The following is a 14,503-nucleotide window of genomic DNA, read 5'->3' as shown; positions in this document are numbered from 1 at the left end:
ATCAAAAATCCATATATCCAAGCCTGAGATCTGCACCCATAGCTCTCTGTGGCAACGATTTCCAAAGACTCATAACCCTTTGAGAAAGAAATTACTCCTCCTCTCAGCCTTAAATTGGTGCCTCTTTATTCTGGGACTATGCCTTCTAGTCCTAGACTCTCCCATGAGAGGAAACATCCTCTCAGCACTTAGCCTGTCAAGCTCCTTAAGAATTCTATATGTTTCATTGAAATCACCTCTCATTCTTCTAAGTCCCAACCTATTTAACTTTCCCTCCTAAGGCAATCCTTCCATATCATGGATCATGCTATTGAACCTTTTCCTGCCATCAATGGGATATGTTGCATTATAAACTAGACTTACCTGGTCATTAAAATCATGCAATTCAAAGCGGGCTTGCCTTTGGCAGTGCTGATTCCACATTTTGGTCCATGCGCCGTCTGGAGACCAATACTCCTTCTAAGCTGTTGCGAGTGAGTGGCTGCAAAGTACCACAGGGCGCAAAATAAAGGGGATGCACAGCAAAGAAAGACCAGAGGAGGGATTATTCGAAGCTCGAGTTAAATTTGCCTTGGGCCTCATTTTTATTCTACCATCAAGTTACAGGCACAAATTGAGTACCTAGTGGATTGGGTATCCCCTGGGCAGAAAGGACAAGGAATCAGACAGCTGCTATATTGAGCTGGACAGGAGATTGGGTCTGGAGGAACATGAAGCAATCCCAGTTAGGATAGGGTTGCCAACTGCAATTAATCCTGGAGGTTTCATCACATGCCTTGCCCCTAAACTCCAGCCATTAATCAGCCAACACATCCATCCTAGCAAAGCATTGGCTTCTTATGCCACTTGGAAAGCAGAAAGACTCATCACCCAATTGGAAGGTGCTTGACTATTAGCCAAACAACTTTTCCTCCCCCTCCCCATTTTTATTCAAAGAAAATGACAAAAGAAACAATTTTTTTTTAATGTCCCAATGATTTTTCTCCAGGATTGCAATCCCCTCTGATTGCGCTTTGATGTGCATCGCCTATTTATTGCACTGCACTGTGCAGTATACACCAGGTTACTCTGTAGCCCCATGGCCTCGCAGCTTAGAGGGAACACCATGCATCAGCCACACGTGTACCCGTGTATGGAATCATCACCGTGTGCCTGCTTTGAATTGCAAGGTATTTAAGAGCAGGGAAATCTTGCTAATAATCTGATGACCCCATTGATGACTATTGGGGCGCATTGTACAACGATCCTTTGTATTTACAGCTTATGCCAGATGATTTGATTTTTCTCGATCTCTGGCTGATGTTCAATTCCTGGAGACTTGAAGTTAATTCTGGAGGGTTGGCATTCCTGGGTTGGGACATTTTTTTGGGTGGTCTGCAGCAGTCCTGCTAAGGAATGCTGGTTAGACCGTGTAGCCAAACAAAGAATTTATTTGTCCCATAAACATACTTCATTCATAAAATGGTGTAGACTTGTATTCCATAATTCTTCAATGGGGCATTATTGACACTGTAATCAGTTCAAGTTCTTTCCATATAGCTTGGAATCACTTGGAATTCCAATTACAATTACAATTGGAATTACGAGTGATATTTACAATCAAAGCTTCATTTCGGAGATACCTTCTGAGGAGCTTTGCAGAGTTTCCTTCCTCTTGGTACACTATGGCAGGCGAACTTAGACAATGTCCTTTCCCTCACTGAGCCTTAACATCAGCTGCCCGAAGCTTTAATGCATCCCTCAGCACGTAGCCCTGCACCTTGGAATATGCTAGTTTCCAAACACTTGGTCATGGGCAGCTCTTGGATTGGCAAAGAATGACACAAATGAGAGCGATGGATTGAGCTGGTTAAAAATACCGGGAAATGTTTCCTTTGGCAAACCACAAAAAGTTTTACTAACTGGTATGGGATTTCCAGTAGCTCCTCCCTCCTTTTTAATGGAGCACAGAGAGTGGAAAATGAAAAAGCCAAGGGCTGCCTTCTCCTCAGTCTCAACTAGGATGGTGGAACATCCCCACATCCTCCCCAGTCCTTCCACCTCTTTCTTCTCTGTAGGTTACCTGGTGCCAGCTGACAATATCTAATTTTCCAGGGTTCATGCCTGAAATAGTGTGTTGCAGTCCGAAGACAGGTGACATAGGGGGTGAAAGGTCAAAGGTTGGGGCAGAGGAGCAACGATTGGGATCTTGAAATTTGGGACTTCGGTTTAGCCCTGTCCTCATTATTATTTTCATAGTGCATTAGAAATAATTTCTGCCACTCCTCCACAGTATCGTATCTTCCTCATCCTTTGTCTACCATTGCCTTAGTAGATCTGTAAAAGGAGGGTTAAGATTGAGAATGGTTAGGGATAATTCCTTTTGGAGTAAGGAGGCAGTGAAGGCATTTGGAAAGCTTTTGGCTGCTTTTTGCTTCACACGGGTGCCTTGATGACTGTAACCACACATCTACTAACTTGATGACTGCATCAGTCCTCCCAGTCTAACCAACTTGGGATAATCAGGTGTAGAGACCTGATAATGAAATTCAAATTTATTATAATGATGCTGCTGATGTTTAATGTTGGGATTCCCATTACATCACTGGCGGGGTGGGTGATTGCGGCCTGCTGCTGACATAAAATGTGATCTGGGCCTCTCGCAAGATTTTCTACTCCCATCACCAAACTGCGAGAAGAACGGGAATGGAATATCCTGGCAGAGATGTGCAGCACAGAAGGGTAAATTTAAGCTTTAAAAGCAGATAATGAAAATTTTAAGAAGTAAGTAGAGGATCTATTCGGGGTGGCACAGTGGTTAGCACTGCTGCTTCACAGCTCCAGGGACCTGGGTTCACTTCCCAGCTTGGGTCACTGTCTGGGTGGAGTCTGCACATTCTCCCCGTGCCTGCGTAGGTTCCCTCCAGATGCTCTGGTTTCTTCCCATAGTCTAAAGATGTTCAGGTTAGGTACATTGGCCATGCTTAATTGCCCCTTAGTGTCCTGGGATGCGTAGGTTAGAGGTATTAGAAGGGTAAATATGAGGGATCATGGGGATAAGACTTGGGTGGAATTGTTGTCAGTGCAGATTCAATGGGCTGAATGGCCTCCTTCTGCACTGTGGGGTTTCTATGATCCAATGAGTAATCCGGAAGAGTCTAAGGAGCAGTCAGCGCAGCAGCACGGAAGAAAAATTCCAAAATGAACTGAATGCCCATGTGAAATTGTTAAGTTTGCACCCAGATTCAGGAGGTGACTCTGATGCAAAGCCAACTGAGCTGTCAAAAGCTGAAAAAAATGATTAATAAGCTTGGGAAATAATTGGAAAATAAGAGAGTCAACAAATAATTGGATGAAATAGTGAGAGTAGGGTTCAGTTTTCCAAGCATCAGAAAGAAGAATGAGAAACCCGGACAGAAAGCAAGTTTCATCTTGTTTTGATCAACAATGAAACAGTAAAATCTGGTATAGAGGAAGTGAGTGAGGAAGATAATTGTGAAACCGGTTGTCTATCAGACATAGACGGGTTGCCATAGCAAACTTAAAGGCCCTATTGAAGCCGTGTCTCCATTAACAGGAAACAGTAAGAAGCCAGCATGTTCTCAAGGACAATGAGCAATGGGTAGTAAATATTGGCTTTGCAGCCTGTGAATGAGTTTAGAAAAAGACGTATTTAAATACAAGTATGCAGTTACACAAAAGCAAAATACTGAGAACGCTGGAAACCTGAAATCAAAACAGAAAGGGCTGGAAATAGTCAACAAGTTTGGCTGCATACGTGGAACATGGAATAGAGTTAGGTTTCAGGTCTCTGACCTTTCATCAGAAAACAAATACGTGGCAGTTTTATCAACAAGACACTTCACTTTCAGACACAATCATGTGCCTTCTATAGGCATCCCACTTGTTACGTCATTTATCTATTGCTCAATAATGTTCCGACAAATACACTCAGGCCTGCAGTTATTCCCAAGGCCTGTTGTTTCCTATTTAGTTACTTAATGTCTCATTACAACAGCACAGAGCAGAAAGAGGGGTTTTAGAGATCATTGAAGGGCAGGAATAAAGAATAGGAGATCGGAATGTCGATCGTTCAAAGGATTTATTAATTGCCTGACCCAAAAATTCTCAAGGGAAAGGTTATCTCCGTCATGCAATTAGCATAGAGAAAGGCTTTCTAAATCTAGTCCTGTTTCCAGATAATTTCTTCACCCAGAGGGTGGTGAATGTGTCAGAATTCACTCCAACAGGTTGAATGGCCGTGCTAAATCGACCCTAGCGTCAGGGGATGAACATTAGCAGGGTGAGGTTACAGGAATAGGGCCTGGATGGGATTGTGGTTGGTGCAGTCTTGCTGGGCCGAATGGCCTCCTTCTGCGTTGTAGGGATTCTGTGATTCTATAACACAGAAAGTAGTTGAGGCCAAAACAGTGTGTGGTTTCAAAAATAAATTAGGTATAGCTTCAGGGGCTAAAGTGATCAAGGGATATGGGGGGAAGGCAGGATCAGGATATTGAATTTGGTGATCAGCCATGATCATAATGAGCAGGTCTAGGGGCCAAGCAACCTATTCCTGCTTCTATTTTCTAGGTTTCTATGTTTGCAAAAGGCAGAGATTATGTGAGGAGATGATGGTGTAGCTGTAATAACACTGGACTAACAATCCAGAGCCTCAGGCAACTGCTCTGGGGCCAAAGATTCAAATCCCACTATGGCAGCTGGTGGAATTTAAAGTCCATTAATGAGCTGGACTTGAAAACTGCTTCAAAGGCAGTTAGGGATAGTTAATAAATCTGGGCGGACCTTGTCAGTAATGCCCATATTCCAAGAAAGAATAAATAAGTAAATTTAGAACTCACGCATCCATCAACTTCCCTCAAGTTAAAAATCCCTGCGCTTGGAATCATCCACAAGCGTAAATTTGTTTCCGTCCCCAGTTTCAAATCATTTGAAAACTCGTAAGCTGTTCTACTGCCAGGTTTAAGGTGACATCAAAGTTGACAGGAAAGCAAGTGGCGGGGATGATACAAAAGCTGGAATTTTACTGAAATTTGAAAACGGAATTCTCCACTGGCCTCGGGTGGGATCGTACGAGCTTCGAGCGAGCGAGGTCGTAAAATATCGGCCAAAGAGTCTACAGAGGAATTATGGACAGGTTAAGTGAGTGAGCAAAAACCTGGCAGGCGGAATATGATGGAAAATAATGTGAAGTTGTGCACTTTTGTAGGAAGAATAAGGGAGCTGAGTGTTATTTAAATGGAGAAAGAGAGTAGAAAGCTGCAGCATGGAGGGATTTGGGGGTCTTTGTGCATAAATCACAAAAAGCTAGCATGCAAATTCAGCAGGTAATAGGGAAAACAAATAGAATGTTGGCCCAAACGTTTTGGTCCCCTTATCTAAGGAAAGTTATGCTGGCATTAGAGGCAGTCCACATAAGGTTCACGAGGCTCATCCGGGGTATGGACGGATTTTCTTATGAGGAGATGTTGAGTAGATTGGACCTGTACGCATTGGAGATTAGAGGAATGAGATGCAACCTTATTGAGACATATAGGGTTCTCAGGGGGCTTGACAGGTTTGATTCTGAGAGGTTGTTTCCCCTTAAGGGAGAGTCTAGGACCAGAGGGCATAATCTCAGAGGAAGGGGTCAATCATGTAAGAGAGATGAGGAGGAATTTCTTCTCTCAAAGGTTGATGAATCTATGGAACTTTTTTTACTACAGAGGGCCGCAGAGATTGGGTCGTTAAATATGTTCGTTTTTTATCAGTAAGGGAATAAAGGGTTATGGGGATAAGGCGGGAAAGTGGAGTTGAGAATTAGATCAGATCAGCAATGATCTCATTGAATGGTGGAACAGACTCAAAGGGCCTAATGATCTACTTTTGTTCCAATGTCTTATGTTCTATAAACAGCAATAGCTCTGGTACTCCAGTAATGATGCCTTGCTAGTATATAGCTCACATTTATATCATAGGTATACTTATCTTCAATACCATAAAATATTCGTAAAAATATTTTTTAAAATCCTTGTATCAAATTTCATCAAATCATTTGCAACAGTAGACTATACAATTTGTCTTGAGCTATTGAATTTAGTGAATTTCACATTTACATTGCACCAAAGCTCCACTAAGAATGTCTTTTCTAGAAAGGAGGATGAAATGTAAGAGGTGAGGTCGAGGGAAGGGACAAATCATTCCTCCTCCAGCGGATGTTCAAAAATGAGAAAAAAAGCTACATGAAATTACCTTCATTAAATGTGAAGGGATTAGGGGAGCTGGCAAAATGATGGAAGAATTTCAATAGTCAGTATAATGAGGGTGAGATTACATCCATGCAAAATAATACACCCACATGAATGTACACTTGGTGAATTACTGAATTCTAACTGATGAGAAGCTTACTACAAAGCATTGACTAGAAAGTTTTGGCAAATGGAAAGCTGATCTTGAGTTTACATAAAGGAATAATATTAACAAGGGGATCAGGGGTTATGGGGAAAAGGCCTAGACTATTAGGCTAATTGTTCTGTAGTTACCTGTTTTCTCTCTCCTTCCTTTCTTGAATAGCACTTCCACACTCACCAACAACTGGAGCTGTTCTAGAATCCAGAAAATGTTGAAAAATCATAAACCCAGTAGCTACTTATTGCAGATCACTGTGATATAGACTATCAGGGTTCTTGGGATTTGTCAACTGTGAGTTCAGTTTAAGTTTCTCCAATAGTTTTCTCTGTTGATATTGATGACATTTAAGTACCTCACTCTGCTTAGCCCCTTGTTCATCTACTATTACTGGTATGTAATTCGTAAAGCAGGTGGTCTTTAAGATATATCCCAAAAGAATGACAACACGTCAGATGGAAAATTCAGTGACAAGTTAAAATCGTATTTTCATGTTTCTCTGCTCCAAGCTTGCGTTGCCAGTTATGAGACACTTGGCTCAAAATAAAGACATATCTCATTGAACATTAATCGACCAAATCATTTCTTGCTCACTCCAACAACATAAAACTATTGATCCGCCCAAAACAATTAACAACAATGTTCTGATCCAAGCATAAATGATTAATTTTCAGTGTCCAATTTTCTATGTTGAAATCTAAACTGTGGGAGCCAAGGCACCTTGATAATCTAATCATCTTGGGCGTTGGTTGCATGTTTCATGGCATGTTTTGTTTTTTTTTCATCTAAGCTGAATTGAATGGTTTTATGAGCTGTGGTAGAAATCACTTTGTTGTGTTTGCAATGTACAGAACTGCTGATCCAAATGTAACTGTTCTTGGCAAACTGGTTAAATGCTTATCAGGATTAAGCTGGGCTACTCACATACATGTTTGTGTGTCTGTCTTGTTAGGTAGAATGAGGATAGATTGAATGAAATGCCAAATTAATAGCGTTTGTGGCTTTGCAGTATCTTAAGTTTGCATGGATCAAACAAAACTTGCATTATCTCATCAAACAAAAACAGGAAATTTGCTGGAGTCATTGAATCAATCATCGGGGTGGATTTTACCATTGCGGCAAAACTTTTCCAGGAATTGGAGTGGGTGAGGTCCATGGAAAGGTCCATTGACCTCAGAAGGGATTATATGGTTTTGGCATGAGCGCAGCTGTAAAATTCTGCCCATAGAGTCAGAGCAATGTAGCTCGGAAACAGGTCCTTTGGCCCAACTGGTCCATGCCAACCATTATGCCCCCCGCAGCTAGTCTCAATTGCCTGCGTTTGGCCCATATCCCTCTAACTCTTCTCCCATTCATGTATTTATCCAAATGCTTTTTAAATGTTGCGATTGAACCTGCCTCTGGCAAGTCATTCCATATACACACCACCCTCTGTGTGAAGAAGTTGCCCCCTCAGGTTCCTTTTTAAAATCTTTCCTCTCTCACCTTAAACCCATGCCCTCTAGTTTTCAATTCCCCTTCTCTAGGAAAAAGACTGTGGGTGGGGTTTTATGCCTTCGCTTGACCCGATATCACATTATCTGGCCCTCGCCCGCTCCAATTCCTGTGGTGGGTGGGGTGGTAGAGTCCCGATGTATAATGTTCTTCCTATCTATCATGATTTTATATACCTCCTTAAGTTCTTTGGCAAGCAATAGTAAAGTTTTATTAGTAGAACGATAATCTTAGTTTGGATTAGAAGTAAATCACTGTGGATTTGTGTTTGAAAATAACATTTAGGAGAAAGAAATCTTGAAAAATATCAAAGCTTCTGAATGAAAAGTTTGTGAGTTCAAGCTCAAGACTCAAACAAATGATCCATGTAGATACTCCATTAATTCATGAGGACGCGCTGCACCATCAGAGACCCTGAGGCAGATTTTCATCTTCAAGTTGGGTAGCTTGGAGGCACTTGTTAAACGCACTTTGATGGAAAGTGCGCCATCAAAACCAGTTTTCATTCTGAATGGGGGTGGTGAGGTGTGGGCAGTGTGGTTGGTATGGGATGGAGTCAGGCCCACTGCCTCCAGAAGCAGATCAGAGTGACCGAGTGCTGAGGTGGGCTGTTTAAAAGGCCCACTCCAGTTCTCTGGAACTTCATCCCAGTTGTTTGCTTATATTTTAGGCCATTTAGTGCTCACCCCTTACACCAGCTCACAGGCTCACCTGCTCCCTGTATCACCTCCATATCAAGTCATGCCACCACCCACCTACCTTCCCCAATGGATCCTCATATCCTCCATGCCAACACATGACCCTCCACCCAGATCGAAGTGCTTGCTTGGTTAAGAGCCTAGGTCCCTATTAGTCTATTGAAACAGATGGACACAAGGGAAAACATGGCTTAATTGACAGCTTTTTCTATTAGATCTGCTTTGCACATGGCTCAATGTTGATTTACACAAGATAAAGAGGTGTCAAGTGCTTGTAGTCCTGCTATTGATACTTTAAAAATTTAGTTGATTGACACTTTTATAAGGTTATAGTAACAGCAGTGCTACTATAAATTACTAAAAATTGTGAATGACTGTAATTTTAAGCTTTCCCACACATGCCATTGTTACTACAGGATTAATTCTGTCCACTGGGTGAATGGACATGGAAGAGCTTTGCGTCCACATGGAGGATATGAGGGGCCATTGAGATGAATAGAGGGGCATGGGTTGGAATGGATGGGCCTTGGGGGTGGTTGGGGGTTATGGCTGGCATGTGTTGGTATGGATAGGGCATGGTGAATGATGGGATGTGAGGGATGTTGAAGTTCCAGGGATCCGAGAAGAGCCTTCTAACCAGCCTCAACACCCAGCTGTCCTTATAACTGCCTCTAAATTGTTTCCAATTGACTCCAGCACCCACTTGTCCACCCAGAATGAAAGTTACACCTTTTGAGACATGGTTTGCTATGGCAGGTGTGCCAGGGAAGGAAGTTTCCCATCTACCACTATCAGCATCTGACATGTAAATCCAGCTTGTCCACCATGATCCTGAGGTCTCCTTCAAATTCATTGACCATTGTGCTAACAGGGTTTGATATGTGAGGAGGGGTAGGAGGAGGCTCACGTAAACATAAACATAAACAACCTTATTGCTGGATATAGACCTGCCAGACTAGATAGCAATCTTCTGTGCAGTACGTTCTATATAAATCTTAGCAATTTCAGAACTGTTCATAGAATATGTACACAGACAATGAATAATAATGAATAATTGATAAGAAAATGTAATTAAAATCAACTACAGAGAATGTGTTCCTTTCAAATCAAAACCAAAGTGAAAATATATTTGCACACTCCTGCCAATAAAAGGTAGCCATTGATAGCAGGAAGATTCACAAAACCGGAAGGCTTAAGAGCAGAAGTAGGCCATTTGGTCCATTGAGTCAGCTCTGCCATTCAATGAGGTTATGATGAATCTGATGTAACAATCCTCAACTCTACTTTCCCACCTTATCCCCATACGCATTGATTCCTTTACTGATCAAAAATCTGTCTATTTATGTCTGGCTGAGGAGTGAGATCACGTGCAGAATCACATTTCTGCTTAAAAACTAACAAGAGTAAATCCGGTGCATTTTTTTCAACCAGACAGATTTTTCTATCGCATCGTTGTTAGGTTTGCATTTTCCCTTTAGCCATACTGAGGGAAATTCCCAGCAGCGGCTTGGGTGGCACAATGGTTAATACTACTGCCTCAAAACACCAGGGACCCGAGTTCAATTCCAGGTTTTGGTCACTGTCTGTAGGGATTCTGCACGTTGTTTGCATGGGGCTTTCTCTGGGTGCTCCGGTTTTCTCCCACAGTCTGAAAGACGTGCTGGTTAGGTACATTGGCCATGCTAGGTTCTCCCTCAGTCTACCCAAACAAGCGCTGGAGTGTGGCGACTCGGGGGATTTTCACAGTAACTTCATTGTAGTGTTGATGTAAGCCTACTTGTGACACTAATAAACTTGACCTAATTTTTTTGAGTCAGTTAATTTTCAATAAACTATTGGTTTCTTATTGGAAAGATATTTGTCACGTGATTCCAAGTTAAATGACAATTCAAATGGAGTACTGTAAACCATGGTAACGTTTCTGACCTTCAGATATTTTAGTTATTTAATCTTCTGTTGTTTATCTTGGTATTTTTGAGGGAACAAGCGCAAGACTAATCAGTCTTTACCAAGTGTAATATGAGAGGAGTTTGTGTACACCATTAACCTCATCTTTGACATCACTTCTCCAGTGGTTCTTTGCGTGTCCATCCAATGGAACATTGCTCATTGAAAGCACTTTACGCATCAATACTCCATGTGCCCAATAAGCAGAATTACTGTGTTCTTTAACCTGAACTTCGGTCTGCTAAATCTCTCTGGTGCTTAACAATAACTTTTAGCTGTGGAAGTCAATTACTGAGTTTAGTCGGGTTTAACGTTTTAAAAAAGTCGGAAGGCTTTCAAATACGCTGCCTGGATATGTCCCTGTTTATTCAGCACATATAGTGCAAGTTATACAAACCCTCCTTTCATGCCAAATAATAATTTAAATGATTAGTTGCGAAACCTCACACAGTTTTCAGTTTCACATCACAGAACACTGTCAAAACCTATTGCAGGTACAAGTGCTACATTTCAATAGGCCCAAAAATAACTTTTACCACATGTCCCAGGAGAACTAAACCAGGTTTCATCTTGGTAGAACGCTCTTCACACAACCAGTTTCCTGACCAAGTGGATCTTAATATAAAGTTTCTGAAATTAAAAGAATTAACACCAGTGAAGAACGATAGATAGGAGGCAGCACAGTGGCACAGTGTTGGGTTGGGGGGGGGGCGGGCAGCATGGTGCCTCACAGCACCAGGGATCTGGATTCAATTTTGACCTCCAGTGTGTGGAGTTTGCACACTCTCCCTGTGTCTGCATGGGCTTCCTCTGAGTGCTCTGGTTTCCTCCCACACTCCAAAGGTGTGCAGGTTAGGTTGATTGTCCACGTTAAATTGCCCCTTAGGATTAACAGGGTAAATGTGTGGGGTTACAGGGTTAGGACCTGAGTGGGATTGTTGTCAGCGCAGGCTCGATGGGCTTCCTTCTGCACTGTAGAATTCTTTGATTCTATAATTGTGAAAAGAACAGAGATTAGGAGAAACATGCTATTGTATGAAAATAAATATGAAGAAGAAAGAGTTATACAAATGTAATAAATACAGTATTTCAAATGTTAAGTGATTATTTGAATTATTTAGGCAATTTATGTGAGAATGTATTGGCACTGTTAACTGTGCAGCTCTTGATATGTAACTGGAGGATTCACAAGTACTCAACGTGTGCAACATGTTAGACTGCTGAAGGTGTTGCCCTTCAAATGAGGTATTAGATCTGGGCCTTTTCAGGAACATAAAAGATTTCATAGCATTATATTTCAGAGAAGTTGGGATTTTTCCCCCATTGTCCTGCTCAACATTAATTCCATCATCAAACAGATTACTTGGAGAGGCGATGGCCAAGTGGTATTATCGCTAGACTATTAATCCAGAAACTCAGCTAATGTTGTGGGGAATCTAGGTTCGAATCCCACTGTGATAGATGGTGGAATTTGAATACAATAAAAAAATCTGGAATTAAGAATCTACTGATGACCATGATTGCCAGAAAAACTCAACTGGTTCACTAATGTCCTTTAGAGAAGGAAATCTGCCATCCTTACCTGGTCTGGCCTATATGTGACTCCAGAGCCACAGCATCGTACTCGACTCTCAACTGCCCTTGGGTAACCAGGGATGGGCAATACATGCTGGCCAGCAAATGAATAAAAAAAACTTGATAATTAATGGCACAGGAAACCTTTGATCTGGCCCTTGGCTGAGATTCTCCGGTGCAGCTGCAGTGAGTTTTGGATGAGTGTCAAAATTCCTCTTTCTGGCTGGCAGTGATGGGGAATGAACTAGATCAGAGAATCCCACCCCTCATTACTGCTTGCTAGATTGGCAGCCACAATTCATACAACAGCAACTCAACTTCAAAAGTATTGCCTCTATATTTGAGAGCATCCTGTGGTCGCAAAAGTTGCTGTGTGAAAACAAGTCCTCTCTACTTCTGCCTTCAAATAGATACAGCCATTTTATACGAGCATGCAGTTTTCTGAGAGCGGGAGTCTGTCCGAAATCAAAAAAATCAAGCATGTAACCTTATTCTCTCCATTAAAACATATACTGTCTGTGGGTGAATTTCCTTGTTCTGGCACAGTCTCAGAAAGTTCAATCTCTGTGCCAAATGTTCTAGATTGATGCAGAAAATTTAAGGTGCAGCTGCAGGAGGTCTTGTGTTCTGGTCATAAACACGCAAAGTGGTTAGCACTGCTACCTCACAGTGCCAGGAACCTGGGTTCAACTCTGGCCTTGGGTGACTGTGTGAAGTTTGCATGTTCTCTCCATATCTGCTCGAGACTCCTTTGGGTGCTCGGATTTCATCTCACACTCTAAAGATATGCAGGTTAGGTGCATTTGTCATGGTAAATTGTCCCTTAGTGTGTCAGGATGTGTAGGTGAGGTGGGTTAGCCATGGTAAATGTGGGGGATTACAGGGATAGGGTAGGGGGGGCAGGTGTGGGCTTGGGTGTGATGCTCTTTCAGAGAGTCGGGGCCTCCACGTTGTAAACTGAACGCTTTGGTTTTGAAAATCTAATGTCTGCACTGTGCTTATTTTTTTTGCTTCATAGAGAACATTCCATCAGAAGCTGGTAATATTAATATGTTGATGAACAACGGTATCAGTCCCATGTGCTCAATCTGTGGCGATCGTGCAACAGGGAAACACTATGGTGCTTCCAGCTGCGATGGATGCAAAGGTTTCTTCAGGAGAAGTGTTCGGAAAAATCATGTCTACTCATGCAGGTAAAGGTCAAATATTTGGAAGTCAAGTGACGGGAGCCATGATTAAGGTGAACAATACTTAAACTTAACAGCTGTCGGGGTGGTGCTATAACAGCTATTATGGAAAGGATATTATCAAACTAGAAAAAGTGCAGAAAGATTTACTAGGCTGCTACTGGGACTTGATGGTTTGAGTTATAAGGAGAGGCTGGATGGATGGGACTTTTTTCCCTGGAACATAGGAGACTTAGGGGCGATCGATCGTACAGAGGTCTATAAAGTAATGAGGAGCATAGATCAGCTAGATAGTCAACATCTTTTTCCAAAGGCAGGGGAGTCTAAAACTAGAGGGCATAGGTTAAGATGAAAGGGGAGAGGTAGAACAGGGTTCAGAGGGGCAGTTTTTCCACAGAGAGTGTGGTGAGTATCTGGAACAAGCTGTCAGAGGTAGTAGTAGAGCCTTTGTCTTTTAAAAAGCCATTAAACGGTTAGATGGGTAAGGTGGGTATAGAGGGATGCAGGCCAAACATGGGCAATTGGGACTAGCTTAGTAGTTAAAAAAAAGGGTGGCATGGACAAGTTGAGACTAAGGGCCTATTTCCATGTCATGAACCTTTATGACTCTATAACTCTAGCTCAGACAGACTGTTGAGCAGACACTTACGAAGATATATGAAGGATTATGTTGCATAGATAAGATAAATTCCGCATAATATTTCAATCTGAGCGAACTCTGAATATTACCTCAAGATCAATAAGGCAGAGGATGTGAAGTTAAATGAATTTAAAACAGGACTTTTAAAAAGAAATCTCACACCAAAGGGTGCTAAATATTTGGAGCAGTGTATCAGGCGAAATAATGCAGGGAATGAGAAATGAGAAGTTCTAAATGCCATTAGACGCTAGGTCTGGTGATTGGAGTACTGGATGGTTCCAGGATTGTGGTACTGGATAAATACTAAACTGGTTGTGCTGAATATATAATAAACAGGATGGTTAAAGTGCTGGAGAAATAGTCATCTGACTAACTTAGAAATCTGGTGGAATCCACTTAATCAACCGAATTGCCTTTCCATTTCTTTACCATTTTCTCTGTGGTGAAATAATGGTTTATGCAGATGGTTCAGTCACATCTTTTGCAGTATTTTCAAAACAGGTCACTTCTTGTTTTTGCAGCTTTTCCCAGAAAGTACAATCCGTGTTTCATTTGGCAGCTTTCATTTTCATTAAAAC

The 14,503-nt window shown here is 41.9% G+C and overlaps 1 protein-coding gene across 1 annotated transcript in view; it reads left to right on the top strand.

Annotated features, from left to right (window-relative positions):
* LOC145342515 (hepatocyte nuclear factor 4-beta-like) overlaps positions 1 to 14,503 on the top strand; it is a 44,128-nt gene that overhangs the window by 6,598 nt on the left and 23,027 nt on the right. The window contains exon 2 of the mRNA XM_080188075.1: positions 13,117 to 13,291. Within this exon, the coding sequence (XP_080044201.1) occupies positions 13,117 to 13,291 (175 nt within the window). The remainder of the gene's footprint in view (positions 1 to 13,116; positions 13,292 to 14,503) is intronic.

The sequence above is a fragment of the Carcharhinus amblyrhynchos genome, chromosome 4 (assembly GCF_965287045.1).
Source record: "Carcharhinus amblyrhynchos chromosome 4, sCarAmb.v2.hapA, whole genome shotgun sequence".
Lineage (NCBI taxonomy): Eukaryota > Metazoa > Chordata > Chondrichthyes > Carcharhiniformes > Carcharhinidae > Carcharhinus > Carcharhinus amblyrhynchos.
The sequence above is the reverse complement of the archived record's forward strand: the minus strand, read 5'-3'. Positions and strand labels throughout refer to the sequence as shown.